General features: G+C 40.1%; 1 protein-coding gene and 1 long non-coding RNA gene across 2 annotated transcripts in view; both read left to right on the forward strand.

Moving 5' to 3' along the window:
- Window positions 1–4,891, forward strand: part of LOC132887386 (uncharacterized) — a 46,310-nt gene extending 41,419 nt beyond the window's left edge. Inside the window, exon 3 of the long non-coding RNA XR_009654816.1 lies at window positions 4,773–4,891. This is a non-coding gene — a long non-coding RNA (uncharacterized LOC132887386). The remainder of the gene's footprint in view (window positions 1–4,772) is intronic.
- Window positions 4,892–5,141: 250 nt separating this feature from the next.
- tmem91 (transmembrane protein 91) overlaps window positions 5,142–25,980 on the forward strand; it is a 39,092-nt gene continuing 18,253 nt past the window's right edge. Inside the window, exons 1-2 of the mRNA XM_060922858.1 lie at window positions 5,142–6,103; window positions 16,603–16,749. Coding sequence (XP_060778841.1) covers window positions 5,693–6,103; window positions 16,603–16,749 — 558 coding nt within the window. The 5' untranslated portion in view covers window positions 5,142–5,692. The remainder of the gene's footprint in view (window positions 6,104–16,602; window positions 16,750–25,980) is intronic.

Below are 25,980 nucleotides of genomic sequence, written 5' to 3' on the forward strand. Positions count from 1 at the left end.
AAAATTAGGTGATTTTAAATTTCATGACAACAACACATCTCAAAAAAGTTGGGACAAGGCCACGTTTACCACTGTGAGACATCCCCTTTTCTCTTTACAACAGTCTGTAAACGTCTGGGGACTGAGGAGACAAGTTGCTCAAGTTTAGGGATAGGAATGTTAACCCATTCTTGTCTAATGTAGGATTCTAGTTGCTCAACTGTCTTAGGTCTTTTTTGTCGTATCTTCCGTTTTATGATGCGCCAAATGTTTTCTATGGGTGAAAGATCTGGACTGCAGGCTGGCCAGTTCAGTACCCGGACCCTTCTTCTACGCAGCCATGATGCTGTAATTGATGCAGTATGTGGTTTGGCATTGTCATGTTGGAAAATGCAAGGTCTTCCCTGAAAGAGACGTCATCTGGATGGGAGCATATGTTGCTCTAGAACCTGGATATACCTTTCAGCATTGTTGGTGTCTTTCCAGATGTGTAAGCTGCCCATGCCACATGCACTAATGCAACCCCATACCATCAGAGATGCAGGCTTCTGAACTGAGCGCTGATAACAACTTGGGTCGTCCTTCTCCTCTTTAGTCTGAATGACACGGCGTCCCTGATTTCCATAAAGAACTTCAAATTTTGATTCGTCTGACCACAGAACAGTTTTCCACTTTGCCACAGTCCATTTTAAATGAGCCTTGGCCCAGAGAAGACGTCTGCACTTCTGGATCATGTTTAGATACGGCTTCTTCTTTGAACTATAGAGTTTTAGCTGGCAACGGCAGATGGCACGGTGAATTGTGTTCACAGATAATGCTCTCTGGAAATATTCCTGAGCCCATTTTGTGATTTCCAATACAGAAGCATGCCTGTATGTGATGCAGTGCCGTCTAAGGGCCCGAAGATCACGGGCACCCAGTATGGTTTTTCGACCTTGACCCTTACGCACAGAGATTCTTCCAGATTCTCTGAATCTTTTGATGATATTATGCACTGTAGATGATATGTTCAAACTCTTTGCAATTTTACACTGTCGAACTCCTTTCTGATATTGCTCCACTATTTGTCGGTGCAGAATTAGGGGGATTGGTGATCCTCTTCCCATCTTTACTTCTGAGAGCCGCTGCCACTCCAAGATGCTATTTTTATACCCAGTCATGTTAATGACCTATTGCCAATTGACCTAATGAATTGCAATTTGGTCCTCCAGCTGTTCCTTTTTTGTACCTTTAACTTTTCCAGCCTCTTATTGCCCCTGTCCCAACTTTTTTGAGATGTGTTGCTGTCATGAAATTTCAAATGAGCCAATATTTGGCATGAAATTTCAAAATGTCTCACTTTCGACATGTGATATGTTGTCTATGTTCTATTGTGAATACAATATCAGTTTTAGAGATTTGTAAATTATTGCATTCTGTTTTTATTTACAATTTGTACTTTGTCCCAACTTTTTTGGAATCGGGGTTGTACATCACTCAAGTTCTTAATTAGTCTCTCTAGACATGTGCTTTGTTATTTTTATTTGTTTGTTTGTTCTTGCCTGCAATATTTCCTAGCAAATTTAGTTGGTTCTGTTTCCCAAACTACTAATCGAATTTAAACAACTGTGATGACTGAATACACTATATCGCCAAAAGTACCGGTATGTGGACACCTGGTCATCACACCATATGCATTTTTTCAACATGCCATTCCAGATTTAGTTTCTGCTTTGCAATTATAATAACCTCCACTCTTCTCAGGAAGGTTTTCCACTAGATTTCGGCTGTGGGGATTGGTTCATTCTACCACAAGAGCATTAGTGAGATCAGGCACTGATGTAAAGTGAGGAGGCCTGGGGTGCAGTCAGCGTTCCAGTTCATCCCAAAGGTGTTCAGTGGGATTGAGGTCAGGGTTCTGTGCAGGCCACTTGAACTCTTCCACTCCAATCTTGGCAAACCATGTCTTCATGAAGCTTGAGTTGTGCACAGAGGCATTGTCATGCTGGAACAGGTTCGGGCCTCTTAGTTCCAGTGAACGGAAATCGTAACGCTGCAGCAAGTAAAGACATTGGATACAATTGTGTGCTTCACAACAGTTTAGGGAAAGCTCATATAAGGGTCTGATGGTCAGGTGTCCACAAACTTTTGGCCATATCATGCCACACATTTCTGTTAATGAAAATGGTCTTTGTTTATCCTGCGAGCTTTATATCTGAGCATAAAACCTTCCTGCTTTGTTTTTTGTTGTTGTTGTTGCTGTGCATATAGTTAAATTAGTGCACCTCCTTCCTATTAATATCTGTATTTGTATCCATTTACAGTGTCTTGCAAAAGTATTCATCCCCCTTGGTGTTTGTCCTGTTTTGTCGCATGACAAGCTGGAATTAAAATGGATTTTTGGATGGTTAGCACCATTTGATTTACACAACATGCCTACCACTTTAAAGGTGTAACTTTTTGTGATATGAACAATAATTAAGAAGAAAAAAAACAGAAATCTGGAGTGTGCATAGGTATTCATGCCCCAAAGTCAATACTTTATAGAGCCACCATTTGCTACAATTACAACTGCAAGTCTCTTGGGGTATGTCTCTATTAGCTTAGCACATCTAGCCACTGGGATTTTTGCCCATTCCTCAAGGGAAAACTGCTCCAACTCCTTCAAGTTAGATGAGTTGCGTTTGTGTACAGCAATCTTCAAGTTATGCCACAGATTCTCAATTGGATTGAGGTCTGGGCTTTGATTAGGCCATTCCAAGATATTTAAATGTTTCCCTGTAAACCACTCCAGTGTAGCTTTACCAGTATGTTTTGGGTCATTGTCCTGCTGGAACGTGAACCTTCATCCCAGTCTCAAACCTCTGGCCGACTCAAACAGGTTTTCTTCTAGATTTGCCCTGTATTTAGTGCCATCCATCTTTCCTTCAGTCCTGACCAGCTTTCCTGTCCCTGCAGATGAAAAACATCCCCCCAGCATGATGCTGCCACCACCATGCTTCACTGTAGGAATGGTGTTCTCAGGGTGTTGAGTTTTTGCCACATATGGCATTTTTCCATGATGGCCAAAAAGTTCAATTTTAGTCTCATTTGACCAGAGAATCTTCTTCCATGTGTTTGGGGAGTCTGCCACATGCTGCTAGGCAAACTCCAAACATGTTTTCTTTTTTTTTTTTCTTTAAGCAATGGCTTTTTTCTGGCCACTCTTCCATAAAGCCCCACTCTGTGGAGTGTACGGCTTAAAGTGGTCCTATGGACAGATACTCCCATCTCTGCTGTGGATCTTTGCAGCTCCTTCAGTGTTATCTCTGATGTCTTTGTCACATCTCTGATTAATGCCCTCCTTGCCTGGTCTGTGAGTTTTGGTGGGTGGCCTTCTCTTGTCAGGTTTGTAATGGGGCCACATTTTTTCCATTTTGCTATAATGGATTTAATGGTGCTCTGCGGGATATTCAAAGTTTGGGATATTTTTTATAACCCAACCCTGATCTATACTTCTCCATAACTTTGTCTCTGACCTGTTTGGAGTGCTCCTTGGTTTTCATGTTGCTTGCTTAGTAGTGTTGCAGAGTCAGGGTCCTTCCAGAACAGGTTGATTTATACAGACATCATGTGAGAGATCATGTGACACTTTGACTGCACACAAGTGGATCTTAAACAACTAATTATGTGACTTATGAAGTGAATTGGTTGGACCAGCTCTTATTTAAGGATTTCATACGAAAGGGGGTGAATACCTATACACACTCCAGATATCTGTTTTTTTATCTTAATTATTGTTTGTGTCACAATTTAAAAAAAAAAAAAATTGCACCTTTAAAGTGGTAGGCACCTTGTGTAAATCAAATTGCCCCCCAAAAAATCCATTTGAATTCCAGCTTGTAATGCGACAAAGCAGGACAAACACCAACGGGCATGAATACTTTTGCAAGACACTGTAGAACACATCATCTGTTCAGTCTGAATAATGTGTGCAAATTAGGTTACATCCATATTGTAAAGTGGTGCATCCATCAACTTCACTCATGTCCCAATGACAAATGTGTCCAGCTCACAGAGTAAACATATACAGAATCTACAGGGCCTTTGACAAGAAGAATTCAACTCCTGATGACATCAGATTGTGGGGGTGAGAGTATTGATTGGATGCTTTACTGCCCTGCCAACTCAGTGGAATGGCAGAGCAACTGAGAGAATACCCAGTGTCCTTAACATCAAGGTCTTGGAAGAAAAACGTGGATATATAAACTATCACTATCACTTTCCCTTCAGACAGCTGGCATTTGTTTGTCAAAAATAGAAGGCTTGATGCTAAAGGATTCTGGGAATTTTCTCTCTTGCTTTCTTCCTCTTTGCCAGTCATATTGACTTGGCTAGGTTTCAGCTCTTTTGGCTTTAGAGATTTGTATGCTGAGAGCATGAAGTCACATCATGTGCTTGAAGTCAGGCTGAAAGCCCAGAATGGGGTTGCAATGATTAATGTTTCAGTGCTTTAGCAACCATTGGAAGTCATCCAACCCTTTTAAAGAGCCTCGACAAGACGCCCTCTGCCCTTTCTCTGCCACTACATTCCTTTGAGCGATCCACGTGCTTGGAATAGACCACACACACACACACACACACACACACACACACACTGTTGCTCAAGGGCCAATGTCGTGTGATTCAGTGTTGAACCTCTGGTGCCATTTCTCCAGGCGTACGAGCTCTATGCCTGGCCTTTAGATGTCAGCGTACTTGAGTATCAGTGATTGTTGTGCATTGAGCATGAGGACAGGATAAACACTGACCTTGTTCTCTTTTTGTTGGTGCAGAGTGGTGCGCTGAGACAGGAGCCGAAGTACATCGGGTACGGCTTTGGATATCTTCCCTCCTGCTTTGACTGTAGCTCCGGCCAGGACAGCATTAAAAATACATTTCCCAAAGGACGACTCTGGCATCACTCACCCTCACACAGAACTAAATCAATACCCCCAAACTGTGATTTCTTCATCACTTTTCCATCCAGAAACACACCGAGTGGGCAGCAAAAAGACCGGCTTGACCAGATCCTATTTCTGCAGCACTGAAACACTGTCCAGACTGCAGAAATGTTTGTAGTATTCATATTTTTTTTAATAGTCTGCCAGTTTTAGGACCTATTTTTACTCTCCTTTGCATTTAAATCAGACAAGTACTCTGACCTCATTAGTATTTTGTAGTAAGATTAGATCAGCAGTGAGAACCCACAAACCTTCAGGAACGTTATGAATTGCAGCTCTTTTTCACTTTCCCACCCTAATTGCAATGCCATGCTAATCAAAGCATTCCGTTACTGAAACTGACTCCTAGCTTTCTTTCCACGTACTGCAAAGCTCATTAGCATATTTATAATCCAGGGACTCACCCTATCATGTGAAATGCAAAATGTGACATTGACCACATGTTGGCCCTCGTGGCCTGGAACAGGTAGCTTCTGACATGTGCAGAAAGTAAAACGTGTAAGGGAGCTTGATGAACTTATAAGCATAATAGAACCTGACACAAGCTTGTGAGAGGAAAGGAGGGGAGAGAAGACTTCAGACACACGTCTTTATTCCCCACCCACAAGATGATTCATGCCTGGATGAAGCAACAATTAAAAATTATATATATTTATAAAGATGGATTACTTGCTCTAGGCTGTAAAATAAACCCAAGAGCTGCACTGAACTCCGTCTGAAATCTCCTCGACAGTCACGTCCCTCAAATCAGGATGGAGAGTCTGGATGAATTGGAGCACCCGCTTTTGGATGACAGCCCTACACATTCATCCAGAACGGGCAACAGCAGCCTCTTCAAGGGCATTTTTGTGAGATGCGAAGATGAAAAAAGACCCCCTTCTCTAGCATGGAGGAGCTATTCTGGTCCTAAAGACATATCTCAGCAGCAGCTGCTGGATCCATGTTCGCTCCCCAGCACACTCGAGTCCTTCTACACTTCTTCTGCTCCTATATGGGGCCCTGCAGACTCCCTGGGCCTCCACAGCAAGGAGTATCTGGAAACCACATTCATGGACATCGGGCCTGGATCTCCTCTGGAGCGGAAGTTGTTGGCAGTAAGCAGAGACGTCCACAGCGTGTCCTACAGCATGGAGGATGAAGATGACCTGCTGCCTGACTTTGAGGTGAGATTTAAGTGCATCATTCTCTCTTTGTGTTTATATACCTCTCTGTTTCTATCATTTTATTCTAATGAATGGGATCATTACTATACCCAACTATACCCAACACCATCTGAAGGCTATAAGCAGGGAAAGCAACAGCAGATTGGAATGCACTCCAGCATCATTTTTCAAATCTAAAATTGTATATAATTATTTTTTTCTTAATTAAAAATGAGCAGATGGACTAAGCAGTAAAACCTTCCCCATGTTCCCACTATAAATGACAAAATATGACAAAAATATCATATCACAATACACAATGTGTGATGATATAGGTTTTCTTACAAACTGCCATCAAAACAATACTACCAATTTAAAAAAAAAACAGAAAGAGTTTGATGATACATTGATGTTAATGTAAAATAAAAATGATATTAAATTCATACAAATTTCATACATATCATCTGAAATATCAAACTATTTGATTGTGACATGTGATATGAAATCACAATTTCTATATTATGACTGGATATGGTTATACTGCCCAGCCTTAGCTGTCACCAAACACTGTAATTCAGGATATAAAACAGCAAGAGGCGAGGTCACTCTGAGCAGGTCGCCAATCTATTACGTTCACACTTATGGGCAATTTAGAGTAGTCAGTTGACCTAATCCTCATGTCCTTGGACTGTGGGAGGAAACTAGAGCATCCTCATACAGGCACAGGAAGGACATGCAAACTCCACAAAGAAAAGCCCCATTTAGCTGCGAGGTTCGAACCCAGAACCTTATTACTGTTATATAGTCAGATCCAGTACCATCCCTGTTCAAGGGCTCAATGTGTTCAGTTCCATTCATCAGGTGAGGCTCAGTGGTGTTCAAAGCTGTATCTCCATCACCTTTGAGGAGCTTGACCTTCTGCAGCACCTCCTGGCAGGCCTTCTTAGCTACTTCAGTATCAATAACCAGACTCAATTCACCAACACCCTCTGATATGACATCCAGCAGAGGACTTGAAGCAGGCAAGCCTTCGCTGGCACTAGAACTGGAGCTGGTCAAAGGCCGTGGGCCAGAGGATGGCAAGGAGGGCAGGGAGAGAGATGAGGTAGTGAAGGTGGATGGGGCCGACAGAATCTTCTGAAGCTCCTCCAGATGGGAAGGGGAAAGCTCCAGCTGTGTCACCCATGGCCAGAGAAGGTTCAGCCCCTCACTCAGGTGGCCGGCCAAGTGGATTAAACAGCTTGTCGATGCTAGCTTAACATCACCATTTAGCTAACTATTGTTTGCTAACATGAATTAAATAGTTCATTTCTTGACGCACTAACTAGTTAAAGCTCAGACTAACCAATAAGCGCAGGCAACTTCTCTTACTGAGTGAACTGGGTAGTGTGATGATTACACTGTGCTGCCCCATCATAAGCATGTCCTTCTGCAAATTAGGTCTGGACGATCATAGAGTCAAAGCAAAATGTCTCTTTAAACCGCTTTTCTGTTGATTTTGTCATTTTGTCTTGTTGTAGAATATAACAGCTTTTACCAGCTTGGAATATCGCATTTTGGAAATACGTGAATTGTAAAATATCAGGATATTTTCTTTTTGTTTATTATTGGAGGACGCACTTGGAGAACTTGCTCTTACCCATGTAATAAGGCAAACTAGATGCAGGTGAAAGCAATAAGTGATGAACCAAAAAAGAAATGTAGGAGGAGAAAAGAATCTAAACAGGAACTAAAAACCAAAACACACAGTGCTGTCACTATGGAAACAGCAATACACTGCCTCAGTGATGAACAGTGTCCATGGCATCAACAACTGAATAAGGAAACATAAAATCTAAGTGTGCAAGAAATTACAATTTGTGATCGATAAATGTGTTAAAAATAGGAGCTCAAGCAAGAAATAAGTATTTCACAGGAAAACAAACCAACAAAACTTCTCATCATTCACAACAGAAAAGCATTCGCTCTATCATCAAAAAAATTTCAAATCTTCAAATCTGTAGCTGGAAGCCAAGAGAGTAAAATTGCCCATGCTCTCTGGGTGGGAGAGATGGTGTACTATCTCTCCTGTCAATCACAGAGACACTAGCCAATCATGGCTATCTATGAGCTCATGTATGCAGAAGACAGTAGATAGCGCTTTCATCAGAGTGTGATATATTGCCCTGTGACGGAGCAGTTTAAAAAGTCGCAATTGGCTGGCTTCACATGTCTTGAAGGGAGCATGTTTTAGATTTCACCCTCCCTGGATGGTAGCAGGAGAGCTGGCTGGTGAATGGGAATTGACCCAGACCAAATTTGCTAGAAGATGGGGGTAAAATTGTCATGAAGATGTGACAATCTTGATGTGTCAGACAACATCTGACACATCATATTGTATTATAACAGCAAACAGGGGACTAAACCTGGAATGGCATGTTCAAAAAGAACATGGGGGTGTGATGGTCAGGTGTCTCCAAACTTTTGGCCATATTGTGTAGCCATGATTACCATGACAAGGCTGGAGATGTTTATCTGCTTAAAATCCTGATGTGTCAGAATGTGGTGGTACAAAGTGAAACAGTTTATTCAGCAGATAAACATCTCCAGCCTTGTCATGGTAATCATGGCTACACAATATGGCCAAAAGTTTGGAGACACCTGACCATCACACCCCCATGTTCTTTTTGAACATGCCATTCCAGTTTTAGTCCCCTGTTTGCTGTTATAATAACCTCCACTCTTCTAGGATGACTTACCACTAGATTCTGGAGCATGGCTGTGGGGATTTGTGCTCATTCTGTGACAAGCGCATTACTGAGGTCAGGCACTGTGGTGGCATTTCCAGTTCATCCTAAAGGTGTTCAGTGGGGTTGAGGTCAGGGCTCAGGACACTCGAGTACTTCCACTCCAACCTTGGCAAATCATGTCTTTATGAGCCTGTGCACTGGGGGGAACATGTCTCCAGTAAAGGAAAATCTTAATGCTACAGCATACAAAGACATTCTAGATAATTCTGTGCTTGCAATTTTGTGACAAGAGTTTGAGGAAGGCCCAAATATGGGTGTGATGGTCAAGTGTCCATATGCTTTTAGCCATATAGTTTAACTCCATTGTCAAGGCCAATACCAGAACTAGTCAAGACAAAGTCTTATGAGAAGGTCAAGACTTTTTCCAAATGAGAGCAAGGCTGTGTCAAGATCGAGACTGAAAAACATCAAATCTTTTTCGAGGTCAAGCCAGTGATCCAATTTGATTGCCTCGGATCAAATGGCAATGATCTAAAACAAAGTCCAGGTTAATATAGAAAATGGCATAAGACCAGACCCAAGTCCTTGGCTTCTTCTGAAGCCGGGCAGCTCTAGCTGTCTCTGTTCATTACACATGCCAGTGCTGATTTGCCTCCAGAGGTCCAATATAATATGGTTCTAATTGCAGTCTGTCAAAACTTGGCTTGAACAATGGCTACACAAAATGTAGCCAGTAACTAGGGTGGCTAGGCTTATGAATCCTTTAAACTATATTTTATGCAGGTTTTTGCAAAAACAATCCCTGAAACTTTTACATCCCTTACTTTTGCCAGTACACCTTCAATAGGCCATTGCATTGTATAATGTCAGTTACTAGTTAAGTCCTGGGTATGACTTTAAACTGCAACCGGTAGTGAGTCTCAGGTCCGGGAGGACTTGAATATTGGGAAAAGTGGAGTTACCCTTTAAAGGAGTTACCCTTTAAATTTTCACTTTCTGAGGTTTTTTAACGTTAAAATGAGTTCCTCTGACCTTCTTAAGTCACCCCAGTGGCTAGAAATTTCATAATGTGTAAACCAAACTATGCCCAACATTTGAGAATGGCGCGTCAAAACGGCGCGTTGATAAACTCTTCCCTTGCCTACGTCAGCAAGGGAGATGATCCCCACGCCCCCCCCTCTGGATTCCCACCCACTGTATGGATTGCCCGCCCAGCTCAAAAGTTGCCACCAAACATGGAAGTTGCGCTGTACATGGATGTGACAACACAGAAAAGAGTCTGTTTTTACTGCCGACGGGAGAGCCCCTGAAGACGCAGTGACTTAATTTTATTTACTCCAATAATACGCCGTCGAGTCTACCTAAGACGGTATATGTTTGTCGGAAGCATTTTCCTGATGAATGTTTCCACAACTTGGGACAGTACAGGGCAGGTTTTGCACATCAACTGTCACTGAAGCCTGGGTCCGTACCAAGCATCCCTGCCGCATCAGCCACAAACACCGAACAAGTAAGTGTATAACTGTTAAGTCGTTTAGCCGTGTTTTAAAATCGGTGCCATGTTAGCCTTGCAATGGCTACATTAGCTGTGCAGCTAACTGCTTCCTGCAGTTAGCCAGGTACTCTGCGCTACAAAACCAAAAAGCATGCAGCATGCTCTGTTAAACTGAGTTTAGTCTGGAAATTGACTGTAACTTATGAGCTTATGTTTTGCCGTGTTTTAAAATCGGTGCCATGTTAGCCTTGCAATGGCTACATTAGCTGTGCAGCTAACCGCTTCCTGCAGTTAGCCAGGTACTCTGCGCTACAAAACCAAAAAGCATGCAGCATGCTCTGTTAAACTGAGTTTAGTCTGGAAATTGACTGTAACTTATGAGCTTATGTTTTGCCGTGTTTTAAAATCAGTGCCACGTTAGCCTTGCAATGGCTACATTAGCTGTGCAGCTAACCGCTTCCTGCAGTTAGCCAGGTACTCTGCGCTACAAAAACAAAAAGCATGCAGCATGCTCTGTTATAATAGCCAATCAAAACAGTTTTTACAAAGACACCCACATTCTTTTTTTAAGTCACTCGTTCATTTTATTTGTTTGTTTGTTCAGTAAAAACCCAAACATTTGTTGAATTTATTTTATTTCCTCGCGTTGCACCTTAATGACGTCAGCGCGCGGTATTTTTCCCTTTGCGGTTTGTTCCTTCTCTCTCGCCATAGTAAGACACCCACATCTGCTTGTTCTGACCCACTGGAGGTAGCGTCACAGTGCTGTTAGCCAATCAGAGGTAACACGTTTACATGTAATGAATATTAATGATAAGACCCGCCCCCACCCTCTATCCTTCCCTGCCTCCTGCTTCTCATTAGCAAAACGACGCACTGGGAAAAGCGCTGAAATGGGGCTTTCTCCCAGGAGGCTATATCTACGTGCCGAGGGTTCATTTCGAGAAAGGCTGCAGATATAACATCCGGAAACCTCCACGAGCCCGTTTAAAGCATCAACAAACCACCATGCCATAGGACCTTTAATCACCATTGATTACCGCTCCGACCCGGAGTGGTAGCACCTGCCTGCGTTCCAGCTATGGGTTAAATAGTACATCACTGATAAGGCACTGGCAGTAGGGTGCTTTTTGGTGCAATGTGGCAGATGAACCCAACAGGGTCAATGACATACCACTAGATGGCATGCGGAAGAGCCACTTAAATGGCCAATGGATGGCATCACTCGGCAAGTCAGTTGTCACTGCGGGGCAACTTCCATACCCGTCAGGTCTGTGGCACTTTTTTGCATAACTTGGCATCAGTTTGGAGGTCCAGAGAGACAACACGATGAGGGCATGATGTAATTTTTCTTACCTTACTGTGCAAGGCGCTTCGTTAGGAGAAGAGAATAGTATGCGAGAGCTCACGAAACCAGACATTCCACAGCAGCTCAACCAGGCCATTCATGCCACCGCTGCGGATGACTCTGTCGTTTGGTGCGGGCCTCGCAGCCCATCTGCGTTTCTGTGCATCCTAATGAAGCAGTCATCATCGCTAGCGATGGACAGTCGATGAATGTCAGTTACCACCCAAAAGTTGATCATTTTCCTATAACAGCACATCCTGAACTGCTTCATTTTTTATATACAGCAATAATTTAACAATAATTAAATTAACCAATATTTTTTGACTTATTAAAGAATAAGACATTATGCTTTATAACCATGTAGTTACAGATAATGATGTAGAATGTCTACTAAACAAGTACCCTTATCACTTACATTGTAAAAGCTATAAATGGCTGTTCTTTTGCCAGCTTCTATTTTTTCTGTCTTGAATTGACTTTAAGACAAAAAACAAAACAAAAACACAAGTCTCTCCCATTTTTGGTTAAACAACAGCACTTTTTTCATTATTAGGCTTAGTATGAGATACATTATTCATGATGTATGTCTGGAGGAAATAAAGTTTTTGGAGACACTGAGACAGGAGGAACATTCAGCCAAGGTCAGAAAGGAGTAGAGAGATGGAAATTGCAGCTATTTTTTAAAAGAACAAGTCACTATTCGCCTGAAGGGAAGCTCTGCTGCCATGTTTTTGGCATAACCTCATTCAGTCACATTAGCTAAGAGGCTCCAGACGAGGCCTTACGAAACAGGATGCAGCGACAATGTATGCAGAAAATATGATGCTTTGGAATGAGTCGAATGAAGATTTTAAAATTATTGCAATACTTGATATACTGAAGGGTATCTATACTGGGCCTCCATAACACATTCATTCACATGCATTTTCCCATAAGATAATTCAAACTTGACATGAGGACACAGTTATGACGAATGGACGGTTTGAGACCGTTATAACTGTGAATGTTGTGTTCTTATGCTGCAAGTTATTTAATCAACATTCATGAGGTGTTAAGGCTCTTCTATGGACTTACCTATGCCCTATTTAGGGATGTAATGATACACAAAATAACTAGAAGAGAGATTCAAGAGAGCTTTATTGTCAATATGTCCATATACAGTATACAATCCAATGAAATATCATTTCCTTCAGGTTCCCCAGGGTGCATTTATAGAGAAAATAAAAGTTTACAAAATAAGGTATATCAATAACTATCTAGGGTGGCACAGTGGTGTAGTGGTTAGCACTGTTGCCTCACAGCAAGAAGGTTCTGGGTTCGAGCCCAGTGGCTGATGAGGGTCTTTCTGTGAGGAGTTTGCATGTTCTCCCTGTGGGTTTCCTCCAGGTGCTCTGGTTTCCCTCACAGTCCAAAGGCATGCAGGTTAGGTTAATTGGTGGCTTTAAATTGACTGTAGGTGTGAATGGTTGTTTGTCTCTATTGGTCAGCCCTTTAATGATTTGGTGACTTGTCCAGGGTGTACCCTGTCTCTTGCCCATAGTCAGCTGGGATAGGCTCCAGGATAAGCGGTTACGGGTAATGGATGGATGGAATAACTATCTAAGTAGACATTTAGCTTGCCTAAACATCTAGATTGTCATCACTGCCAAATCCAATCCAGGCTTAAGGCAAACCATGTTTGGTTGACTTGGCCAGAACTGCAGCAGTAGGATGGACAGTTCTTTTCTGTGCACTCACACGCATTCACACCTGTGGGCAATTTAGAGTAGCCAGTTAACCTAACTGCATGTGTCTGGACTGTGGAAGAAACCAGAGCAGCCAGAGGAAACCCATGCAGACACGAGGAGAACATCCAAACTCCACACAGAAAGACCTCCATTGGCCAATGGGCTTGAACCCAGAACCTTCATGCTGTGAGGCAACAGTGCTAACAACTACACCACCCGAACATCTAGATATCTAAGTAAAATAAACAACATAAATGACGAGACAAAGACAGGTGCAAAGTGGCAATAGAAGGGCACTCGGTATAGCGCATACCTCTGCCAAGAAACATATCAACATCAAAATTAAATCACTTGAACCTAGGATAATACTAAAGCTGTACACCAAATGTCATCAAAACCCAGTCACTACTTTTTGAGTTACGTTGGGCCAGGTTCTTGCCTGAACTGAAAATAGCATCATCAGTTTTTCTTTGGCTAATCAGACACAATATATGCCACCACACTTGCCGGAGCAGTTGGTGCCTTGTTCAAGGGCACTTTAGCCAATCCTGCTAGTTCAGGGAATCAAACCAGCAACCTTTTGGTCCCAAAACTGTTTCTCTAACCATTTGGCCATGGCTTCCCCTTGCAATGGAAACAGATTAAAAAAAAAAATCCTGGATCCACATACATATCTGGATTTGCATCAAATTCTAATCAATTCTTCCTTGTCTCGGGTGGCACAATGGTGTAGTGGTTAGCACTGTTGCTTCACAGCAAGAAGGTCCTGGGTTTGAGCCCAGCAGCTGACGAGGGCCTTTCTGTGTGGAGTTTGCATGTTCTCCCTGTGTCTGTGTGAGTTTCCCCCTCAGTCCAGGTTAGGCTAATTGGTGGCTCTAAATTGAATGTGAGTGTGAATGGTTGTTTGTCTCTATGTGTCAGCCCTATGATGACCTGGCGACTTGTCCAGGGTGTACCCTGCCTCTTGCCCATAGTCAGCTGGGATAGGCTCCAGCTTGCCTGCGACCCTGTACAGGATAAGCGGCTACAGATGATGGATCTTCCATGGCTCAAATTTCATCAAAATCTGTTCACTACTTTTTGAGTTATGTTGGAAACAAACAAACAAACAAAGGGAGGCAAAAACATAACCTCTTCCAGCAAAGTTGGTAGAGGTAAAAATTCAATACATTTCAGCCATGTGTCAATATGATACATTTTCAATGCAATATGAATTGCCTGAATATGTGCCTTAGCTTTCAATGTTCAATTAACTCAATACATTCAACATTATGAAAGTACAATTCAAAATAATTATTGACACTGTTTGTGTAATTCATTCATACACTTAGCAGCTTATAGCCTAATGATACTAAAGCTGTGCATTCGAATATAACAGAATGAACCATGGCTAAGCTTGGGGGCGTGTCTATAGTGCATACATGTCAACCTTTGGTCAATCAAACCTGTATAACCAACCTCCAAAATCCGTATTTCCCTTATAAAATCCGTATAAGATGCAAATTAAAATAATTTACCTAAAATTTGAATGATAATTAGCAATGATATATCCCAGTTACTTTTTATTCAATATTAATAACAATAAACCTTCAGAATGAATACAAAGTATTTTTCCAGTCTCACCTGTGAAAGGTAATCCCATGTGATCTCGTTTGGACGGTAAACCTGTTGGTACAGTTAAACGCAGCACATGAATGAGGCATCTTTATTCTCGGCTACTGTATACCAGAGACGGCTGAAGAATCTCCACTTTGCCCCATCCAATATGGCGGCGAGGATGACGTATGATTCTACACAGAAGGCGGCGTCTATGTTTATATGTCTATGACTTCACGGTTGGCGGGATTCTCGCAATGCGGTGTGCGCATGATCAAAAGTGGAACGAAGTCTCGCTACCACAAAATAACGCGCGATTTCATAAGACTCTTTACTGGCTGTCTGTGGTGTACAGTACGTTTATCATCATGGGAATTGATTATAGCTCTAAATAAATATTGAAGTTTTTTTAAAGAATCCGTATAACTTTATTTATACGCCCGTATACTACGTTTATTGAATCAAATCCGTATAAAATACGGACATTCCGTATAGGTTGACATGTATGATAGTGCAGGGCTTTTCCCATTCTGCTGTTAGCTAGTTATGATGTCATTCACATAGCTCTCAGCTAGCAATAGATGTGCTTTTGAACGCTGCATTCTCCACTACTGAATATGAACTTCTCAATCGTGATGATGATTTCTTTAGCCCAGATTGAATCAGTGAGGAAAAGCTGTGTGAATACGTACATCTTATACAAACCCATATTACATTACATTAATGTCATTTAGCAGATACTCTTATCCAGAGCAACGTACAACATACCCAGTGCAGCCTAGGGAGCAGTTGGTGGTTAGGTGCCTTGCTCAAGGGCACTTCAGCTATTCCTGTTGGTCCAGGGAATCAAACCAGCAACCTTTTTGTCCCAAACCTGCTTCTCTAACCATTAGGCCATGGCTTTCCATATGTCAGGTTAGGTATTGGGTATATCCAGTGGAAGTGACTGACAACTAAATAGTTTTATTGGAAAAAAATGTAATAGTTTAGATTTTCTGTTTGGATATTATGTAATTATGATGATAATCGAGTACTCCCCTTAATCTACGTTTGCTACATATCAAATAAAACACCCAACAGCAGGGCAGTGTGACGAAGCCTGACTTTAATTCGTTTTTTTTTTAATGAATTAAAGAACGATTATAAAGAAATGCTCCCTCACCAGCCTGTTTTTCTTGCTCTCTCTCTCTCTTTAAGTTAATTAGAGAAAAATAGCAGCTTGTCACATTGTCAAGAAATCAGAAAGCGCAAATTCCTCTGTCCTGAAGACTTTCTCATGGTGGAAAACCTAAAGGACCCAATTTAGTCTCCTCCATTAAAGGTTAAAATAAACTTTCTCCCTAGAGAAAGCATCATTATAAAACGCATACTGTACATATTTCTTAAATAACAACTTCTGAAAAAATCAGTTTATTGTTAAGTTATATGAATATCTGCGTTTATAAATTCGTCCGCGATAACATATTAGAACAAGGACATTAATATAAAACTATGATTTATTAAAACATTTTAAACATATCTTTAATATTTTATTCCACCCTTTTCTTCCTGATTGTTCTAAGCACATCCTTGGCTGTGATATTATCTCCGCTATGTCAAGTCATAACTCTTGCTCTCTTTCCCAGGATTCCTCCAGTGATGACTTCACTGACACGGAAAGTGAAAGCAACTTCCCTCTTATGATCCCGCAGGATCACCTCGGCCTGGCCTTCTTCTCCATGCTCTGCTGCTTCTGGCCTTTAGGCATTGCTGCCTTCTATCTGTCTCAGAAGGTACAAAAATTCCTCTACCAAGTAAATACTCGAAAAATACTATGATACATAAAGATCCATGTGAACAAGCTGCTAATCTATAGAAGATATTGCATGGTGGCGCGAAGATATGAAGTTTATCTTCGAGTGGTGAATGTATATTTCATGAGTGAGTGAAGCGAAATATACATGTCCCGGATGTAGTTCATAGGAAAAATGCAAGTGGAGTGACACATCCACAAAAAAAAACCCCACAAGTTAATTAAAAGAATTTTAACGTTGAACCGGTTCGTCATTTTGACAACGCATGTCAAGTCAGCGGGAAAACGCTGGGAGTGACATCATCAGAGTAAAATATCAGGAATTATTCTTTCCACATTCACTGGATATGAGCAATCATGCACTCTGATTGGCTACTCTACTACTAGGGTATCAGCTCATATACTGTGAGTAGAGAAAAACAAAATGGTGGAGCGTGCTGCTGAACCAACTGAGGATGAAATGAAAACTCTACTCGAAAACAAAACCCCAAGAACTATTTTTAAAAAGCAACAAAATATGGAATAAAAGTATTTGATAGTAAGAACATATCTTTTTTATTTTTCAAGAATTATTATTATTATTATAGCATTTTTCACAAATTGCAACTGTCATTTTGTCAGTTTGTTTACATTCTAAGCAGAAATTATTTTGTCTGATGTTTTGTATAAAGTTTTTATTTATCAAATTTGCAAAAAATAACAATAAAAATGCTCTGTTTCTCAAAATCCAGTGAATGTGGATAGAATAAAACAGTTATTCCACTCAATCTCGTTGTACATGGCTTATAGACGACTCGGTGCTACGCACCTCATTGGCTATCAGCTCATGTACAACTCGATTTTGTGGAATAACTGTTAAATGTCACGCCGATCCATGATGTATTTCGTCTAAAAATGTGAGTTTTTCAACACGAGAAGATAAATGTCATATCTTCAAGCTAACGTGATTTTCTTTTTATTATATTGACACATTCACAAACAAAAAGTACCAAATTCATCCAAACAATTAATCGATTTCATATATATATATATATATATATATATATATATATATATATATATATATATATATATATATATATATATGTGTGTGTGTGTGTGTGTATTATTTACCAGCTGGGAGGTCCGTATCGTGAAATACCGTGACCGAGGTCTTGAAAGTACTGACCGAGGCCCTCTGGCCCGAGGTCAGTATTCAAGGCCGAGGTTACAGTATTTCACCATACGGACCGACCTTAAGCTGGTAAATAATATATTTTTTTTTTCTTTACCAAATTCTAACAGCAAACGAGAGCGCCCAAAAGGGAAAACCGAGGCGAGCCGCCATTTTGAATCCTCATTTACAGCTGTAATGCAAATGGCTTCCTCCTCGGTATACAAGTGCGCTTCCATGGCAGGAAAAAAAACTGCATTTTGCCACCAATGTAGTCCCCTATTTATACAAAATTGAGTCATTCAGGATTCAGCCATGTTTTTGCTCAGCATTAGCAACAGTTACAGGTTTTTAGCTTTCTCCTAAAATGTTTTCTTTTATTTCTTCTTCCTCAGGGTAGTAAAACTCACTTTCACTGTGAAGACTGTCATTATCGCTATCCATGCTGTAAAATTAATGCTATTATACTGAGAAATACTGGCACAAATTTATAAGATTTTTGATAATCTTATAAATAAATCTTATAAAAAAAAAGATAAATGTTGACAAAAAAATGCTTCTGTGTTTATTGTTGTTGTGAACGAGCGAGTCGCCAGAGGTCCATAACCGGGGTCCATAACTGGGGTCCGTATCGTAGGATACGGACCTGCTCGCCAGCCAATCAGAGCGCAGGATTTGATGGAAACCGGACCACGAAAAAAATAAATGATATTATTTAAAGTTTTTAAACCTATCAAATTAAGCCTATTTAAAGTTACAGCTAAAACTATTACCAGAGCTGCTTTTATAGAAATGAGTCCACACCTTCAGTGCTATATACTGTATGTATTTAAATAACCAGACATTGCTCTGAAAAGAATAAAGTTGAACTGTTCCTTTAACAGTCATTACATCAGTATGAGATTCAATGCTTAATGTTGAAGAACTGAACTAGCTATTTAACTCCACTTTCTATAGGAACACATTTAAAGGACAGATTATCTTTGTGGTTGTAAAAAAAAACCAAAAACAATAAGAAGTAGTATTTCAAGTCAGAATCAAATGACGGAGTTTATTGCAAAAAGAAAGCTACAATTACAGTATATTAAATCCCAAAGTAAAATGTTCCAGTAACAAGTCAACTCCAAGCTTCTATTTCTGTTCTGTAATGAAATATAAAACACTGGGAGATGCTAGACATGAGAAATAAGATTGAAATGCTGAATAATCAACAAGAGGTAGAAATGGAACAGGAGTCATAAATCATGGTATATGGCACCAGTTATCCTTGTACATTTTCTCATTTTCCTTCACGACAAATGAAGTTTTGTGATTTCAATAATAAAGTACAATATTGCTTTTAGACAACAGCTCTGCAAGCAAGAAATTAAATATAGTATAAGTGACATTTCAGACACAATGTGGACAAATATTCTGTTTATTTTTGCTCTGCTAGTGGAAATAGGTTCCAAAGAAACCACACACCCTTTATAGCATACCGGCGAACTAGCTAGTTAGCTCACATTAATTGGTACAGGTGCTGCTGGTAAAATTGACATCCCTTCTTCGTTTTCGTCATCATCCGACAAGCCTTTGTATTTAAAGTTAAAAGTTATATTCCTGAAAAGTATCGCTTGCCATGTTCGCTGATGTCACTAACACCATCGCAGTTATGTTTCAAACTAGGAAGTGGAATTTTACATGGCGAACACACGAGCAGAGTGATACACAGTGAAACATCCATGAGCGCTTATAGGAAATATAAGCACTCTTGGAACTATACATTAGTATGCCAAATTTTTTGCACATGGTAAGAAATACTGTCTAATTGAAAGTTTCAGAATCTTAAAGTGTTACTGTGAATAGCAGCTATCAATATATACAAATAAATCCAGACTGTATTTCCTTGTGAAACTGCATTGATTATCTCAGGTTCACTGTAGTACAATTTTATTAGCAAATCAGCAGGTAGTTTCAAAAATCTTGGAGAACTTTCGACAGTTCTTTATCAAACTGCAAGTAATCCCAGAACATCCTCCATGGTTTATTTATATGAAAAGTTCTCTAAATGTTTTACTTTCCTTGTAATGACAGCCACAAAATTCTCGGCTATAACTTTTTACACTTCTTCAAAATGAATGATTGAAAATCTAAAATTTGCTCTTTTCTACTGGCACACTAATAATGAAGTTAGGGTGCCTGAGACAGGATTTATTATGGTGCTGTCAGAAAGGCAGCATGGCATTTGGCAGAGATTTGCAACTTTTGGATCCAAGCACAGACGTCACAGTTTTATTTCTGTAGCACTACAGCTAGATATACAGCATTTTATGACTAGAGATGGCAAATATTACACCAGTGGTCTTGCTGTGTTGCATGATGAATGTCTAATGCTCCACTTAGTTTTATGGAAATAAAAGTACAGAAACAGCACCTACTGTTCATTTACTATAGCTGCTTTACCATCAGAGAACCGAAAGCCTGGGATACAGTGGTTGGTGTGTTTCCATTTTAGAGACATTTTTAATTAATGACACACCCACAAATATAAAAATTAATTAAAATATATAAGCATTATACACATTAACTCTCTAAAAATGCAGAAATTGTTGGACTTGCCTTTATTCCCTCACTGCGTGGGGTCCTAGTGCCCACATCATTATTATTATTATTATTAGTAGTAGTAGCAGTAATAGTAGTAGTATTAATAGTAGTAGAAGTAGTAGCAGCAGTAGTAATAATAATGGTGGTAGTAGTAGTAGTAATGGTAATAGTAATAGTAGTAGTAATAGCAGCAGTAGAAATTGTAGTAATAGTAGTAGTAGTAGCAACAGTAGTAGTAGCAGCAGCAGCAGTAGTAGTAGAAGTAGTAGCATTAGTAGAAGTACTAGTAATGGTAATAGTAGCAGTAGTAATGGTAGGAGTAGTAGTAGCAGTAGAAGTAGTAGCAATAGTGGTAGTAGTATTAGTAATGGTAATATTAGCAGTAGTAATGGTGGTAGTAGTAGTAATAGAAGTAGTAGCAATAGTGGTAGTAGTACTAGTAATGGTAATATTAGCAGTAGTAATGGTGGTAGTAGTAGTAGTAGCAGTAGTAGTAGTAGCAGCAGCAGCAGTAGAAGTAGTAGCAATAGTGGTAGTAGTACTAGTAATGGTAATATTAGCAGTAGTAATGGTAGTAGTAGAAGTAGTAGCAATAGTAGTAGCAGTAGTAGTCATGGTAGTAGTAGTAGTAGTAGTAGTAGTAGTAGAAATTGTATTAATAGAAGTAGTAGGTAGTAGTAGGTAGTAGTAGTAACAGTAGTAGTAGTGGCAGCAGCAGCAGCAGTAGTAGTAGTAGAAGTAGTACCATTAGTAGAAGTACTAGTAATGGTAATAGTAGCAGTAGTAATGGTAGTAGTAGTAGCAGTAGTAATAGTAGTAGTAGTAGTAGTAGTAGTAGCAATAGTGGTAGTAGTACTAGTAATGGTAATAGTAGCAGTAGTAATGGTAGTAGTAGTAGTAGTAGCAGTAGTAATAGTAGTAGTAGAAATAGTAGCAATAGTGGTAGTAGTACTAGTAATGGTAATATTAGCAGTAGTAGTAATAGTAGTAGTAGTAGTAGTAGTAGTAGTACACTGCAAAACCCGATAAGGTCACTGAGCTCAAAAATTTTATTGAAACCGATTACGTAAAAGGGGCGGCACGGTGGTGTAGTGGTTAGCGCTGTCGCCTCACAGCAAGAAGGTCCGGTTTCGAGCCCCGTGGCCGGCGAGGGCCTTTCTGTGCGGAGTTTGCATGTTCTCCCCGTGTCCGCGTGGGTTTCCTCCGGGTGCTCCGGTTTCCCCCACAGTCCAAAGACATGCAGGTTAGGTTAACTGGTGACTCTAAATTGACCGTAGGTGTGAATGTGAGTGTGAATGGTTGTCTGTGTCTATGTGCCAGCCCTGTGATGACCTGGCGACTTGTCCAGGGTGTAGCCCGCCTTTCGCCCGTAGTCAGCTGGGATAGGCTCCAGCTTGCCTACGACCCTGTAGAAGGATAAAGCAGCTAGAGATAATGAGATGAGACTAGTAATGGTAATAGTAGCAGTAGTAATGGTAGTAGTAGTAGTAGTAATAGAAGTAGTAGCAATAGTGGTAGTAGTACTAGTAATGGTAATAGTAGCAGTAGTAATAGTAGTAGTAGAAGTAGTAGCAATAGTGGTAGTAGTACTAGAAATGGTAATATTAACAGTAGTAATGGTAGTAGTAGTAGTAGTAGTAGCAGCAGCAGCAGTAGTAGTAGTAGTAGAAGTAGTAGCATTAGTAGAAGTACTAGTAATGGTAATAGTAGCAGTAGTAATAGTAGTAGTAAAAGTAGTAACAATAGTGGTAGTAGTACTAGTAATGGTAGTAGTAGTAGTAGTAGTAGTAGTAGTAGCAATAGTAGTAGCAGCAGTAGTAGTCGTAGTAGAAGTAGTAGCAATAGTAGAAGTACTAGTAATGGTAATAGTAGTAGTAGTAGTAGTAGTAGCAGTAGTAGTAGTAATAGAAGTAGTAGCAATAGTGGTAGTAGTACTAGTAATGGTAATATTAGCAGTAGCAATGGTAGTAATAGTAGTTGTAGTAGCAACAGCAGCAGCAATAGTAGTAGAAGTAGTAGCAGCAGTAGTAGTCATAGTAGTAAATGTAGTAGAAATTGTGTTAATAGAAGTAGTAATAGTAACAGTAGTAGTAGTGGCAGCAGCAGTAGTAGTAGAAGTAGTAGCAATAGTAGTAGCAGTAGTAGTAGTCATAGTAGTAGTAGTAGTAGTAGTAGAAGTAGTAGCAATAGTAGTAGTAGTAGGTGGAGGAGAAATTGTAGTAATAGTAGTAGTACTAGCAATGGTAATAGTAATAGTCGCAGTAGTAATGGTAATGGTCGTAGTAGTAGTAGTAGTAGCAGCAGCAGCAGTAGTAATAATAATAGTGGTGGTGGTAGTAGTAGTAGTAGTAGCAGCAGCAGCAGTAGTAGTAGTGGAAATAGTAGTAATAATAGTAGTAGTTGTAGTAGTAGTAGTGATAGTAGTAGTAGCAGTAATACTACTAGTAGTAATAGTAGTAGTAGCAGTAGTAGTAGTAGTAGTAGTAGTAGTAGCAGCAGTAGTAATAATAATGGTGGTAATAGTAGTAGTAATGGTAATAGTGGGTGGCACGGTGGTGTAGTGGTTAGCACTGTCATCTCACAGCAAGAAGGTTTGGGTTCGAGCCCTGTGGCCGGCGAGGGCCTTTCTGTGCAGAGTTTGCATGTTCTCCCCGTGTCCGCGTGGGTTTCCTCCGGGTGCTCCGGTTTCCCCCACAGTCCAAAGACATGCAGGTTAGGTTAACTGGTGACTCTAAATTGACTGTAGGTGTGAATGTGAGTGTGAATGGTTGTCTGTGTCTACCGTATGTGTCAGCCCTGTGATGACCTGGCGACTTGTCCAGGGTGTACCCCGCCTTTCGCCCGTAGTCAGCTGGGATAGGCTCCAGCTTTCCTGCGACCCTGTAGAACAGGATAAAGCGGCTAGAGATAATGAGATGAGATGAAAGATGAGATGAATGGTAATAGTAGTAGTCGTAGTAGTAGCAATAGTAGTAGTAGTAGTAGCAGCAGCAGTAGTAGAAGTAGTAGTAGGAGTAATAGAAGTAGTTGTAGTAACAGTAGTAGTAGTAGTAGTAGTAGTAGTACTAGTAATGGTAATAGTAGTAGTAGGAGTATAATAATGGTCATGGTGGTGGTGGTGGTAGTAGTAATTATAGTAGTAGTAGTAGTAGTAGTAATTATAGTAGTAGTAGTGGTAGTAGTAGTAATGGTAGTAGAAATAGTAGTAGAAGCAGCAGAAGCAGCAGCAGTAGTAGTAGAAGTTGTAGCAATAGTTGTAGTAGTAGCAGCAGTAGTAATTATAATGGTGGCAGTAGTAGTAGTAGTCATAGTGTCATAGTATTAATGGTAATAGTAGTAGTAGCAGTAGTAGTAGTGGTAGTAGTAGTAGCAGCAGCAGTAGTAGTAATAATAATGGTGGTAGTAGTAGAAGTAGTAGCAATAGTAGTAGTAGTAGTAGTAGTAGAAATAGTAGTAATAGCAGCAGGAGCAGCAGTAGTAGTAGTTAAAGATTTGGTCCAGACATGCTTGAATTTTGAACAACAATAATGATAACAATAATCAGTTATTGTTGGTGGTGGTGTTGTTTCAACATTATCTTACTGAACAGGTTTTTTTTTCTAAATTAAAACCAGGTAAAGAGAAAATTCTCCTGACTTGAACATTTTAGAAAGGTGATTAATGCTCCACCAAACAAACTGTTTTATGGTTTACTTGTAACTGTCAGCCAGTGGAGGTGGTGACATTTGCAAGTTTCTTTATTTTTACAATGGCAGGTCAATCCAAAATGCGAAGCAGGGTTCCAGGTCAACATATTAAAGGCTGAAATCAGGTGATGTGAATACAGTGATACTTAAACAAGAGACAAAGGCATGTAATGATATATCGTGTGATGTTAAATCAGAATACAAATTTATGACAATTTGAATCAATGAAATAGAAAAATGAATTGTGATTCTTATCAGGCTGCATAATCTCTTAGCTTTTCCTAGCTGTAATTGCATTGTGCAGAGAGCACAGGGCAACAGAAAATAGCGGGAATGCATATTACTTCACCAGAGGTAGAAGTAACACAGCTCGAATGCCACAGAAACACAGACGACAACATCAACACCAACAACAATAATAATAATAATAATAATAATAATAATAATGTAAAAGTTGAAAGAGCTGTTGTGTGATTGACTGTCCAAATAGATTTAACAAGAACTCGAGGCTCTCTTTTTACAGTCTGCTGAAAGCTCAAGAAAAAAAGAAGTAAATGGAGGGAGTAGAAACCCTACTAACAATTTTTGGTTCCCAGAACGTTCCTGGAACACGAGCCTTTGGTTCCAGTTTGGTTCCGGCTACGTTCCCTGAAAGTCATTTTTGGTTCTGTTTAGGTTGTCACTTGGTTGGCAGGAAAGTTTAATTTTGGTTCCCAGAACGTTACTCATGTGGTTCCCATTTGGTTCCCTCACTGTTCTCACACCGTTCCTTTATCCTTGTTCATGTCATGTTTGTTCCCTCAACGTTTCCATATCGTTCCCATAACCTTGTTGGTTACATGTTTGGTTCCCTAGACGTGCTCCTGATGTTCCCCCAACCTTGTTTATTATGTGTTGGTTCCCACAAGGTTCCCCTACAACATTCTAGTAACCTCGTTGGTTACATGTTTGGTTCCCTCAGTGTTCCCCCAATGTTCTTTCCCTCACCATAATGTTGTCATATTTCTGTAGTATGTAATTCATTGTAAAAGTTTTGGTTGCATGACAACTACTTACTTCAGAACATATAAGCAGTGATGAATGACCAGGAAAATGTTGCAGGACTAGAAAGTTTAATAGAAAAAAATATCAAGAATACAACATTGGTAAGGACATCAGCAACACAGTGCAACATTATTATACATTATAAAACATCTGACAACTATAGACAATTATGAAAACTATTTCTTAATAAAATACAATAAAGGCAAAAAATAAGAAAAATTTTAGAAATGCCAAAAACTGGTGCGTGTGCATAGAAGTTGGTGTACGTCTTCAATCTTGAGGACCAGCTGACCTAAAAAGAATAAGAAACAAAACGTTTAACACCAACTTAGTGCCAACGTTTCATTTAATTATTGTGAATATTCAGCGATTGATAAAAGACTTAAGTTTAATTTACCGTCTGTGTGGTGCAAACTTCAGTGCATGCCCAATGCACTCCTCAATATCAGCTACCTTCTTGCCAGGGAAGTTTAAAAAAAAAAAAGTTACACATTTAAATCTCAGTCAAACTTGGCATAACACTGATTTGAAAAATGTATGAACACTTACCCGTTATAATTTTGCAAAGGGTTAAGTTCTGGAAAGGCTTTTTTGCTCTCCTCCCCCTCAGGCTGTACTGCGCCAGGACATTGTTGGTAGCCACCTGGCGTAGAATGCGACGAATGGCTGCCCCCGGATTCGCCCCTCCCAGGCGTTCAAGGAAATGTTTCTACAAAAAAAAAAAAAAAAACAAGAAAAACATAAG

The sequence above is a fragment of the Neoarius graeffei genome, chromosome 6 (genome assembly GCF_027579695.1).
Source record: "Neoarius graeffei isolate fNeoGra1 chromosome 6, fNeoGra1.pri, whole genome shotgun sequence".
NCBI classification, from domain to species: Eukaryota; Metazoa; Chordata; class Actinopteri; order Siluriformes; family Ariidae; genus Neoarius; species Neoarius graeffei.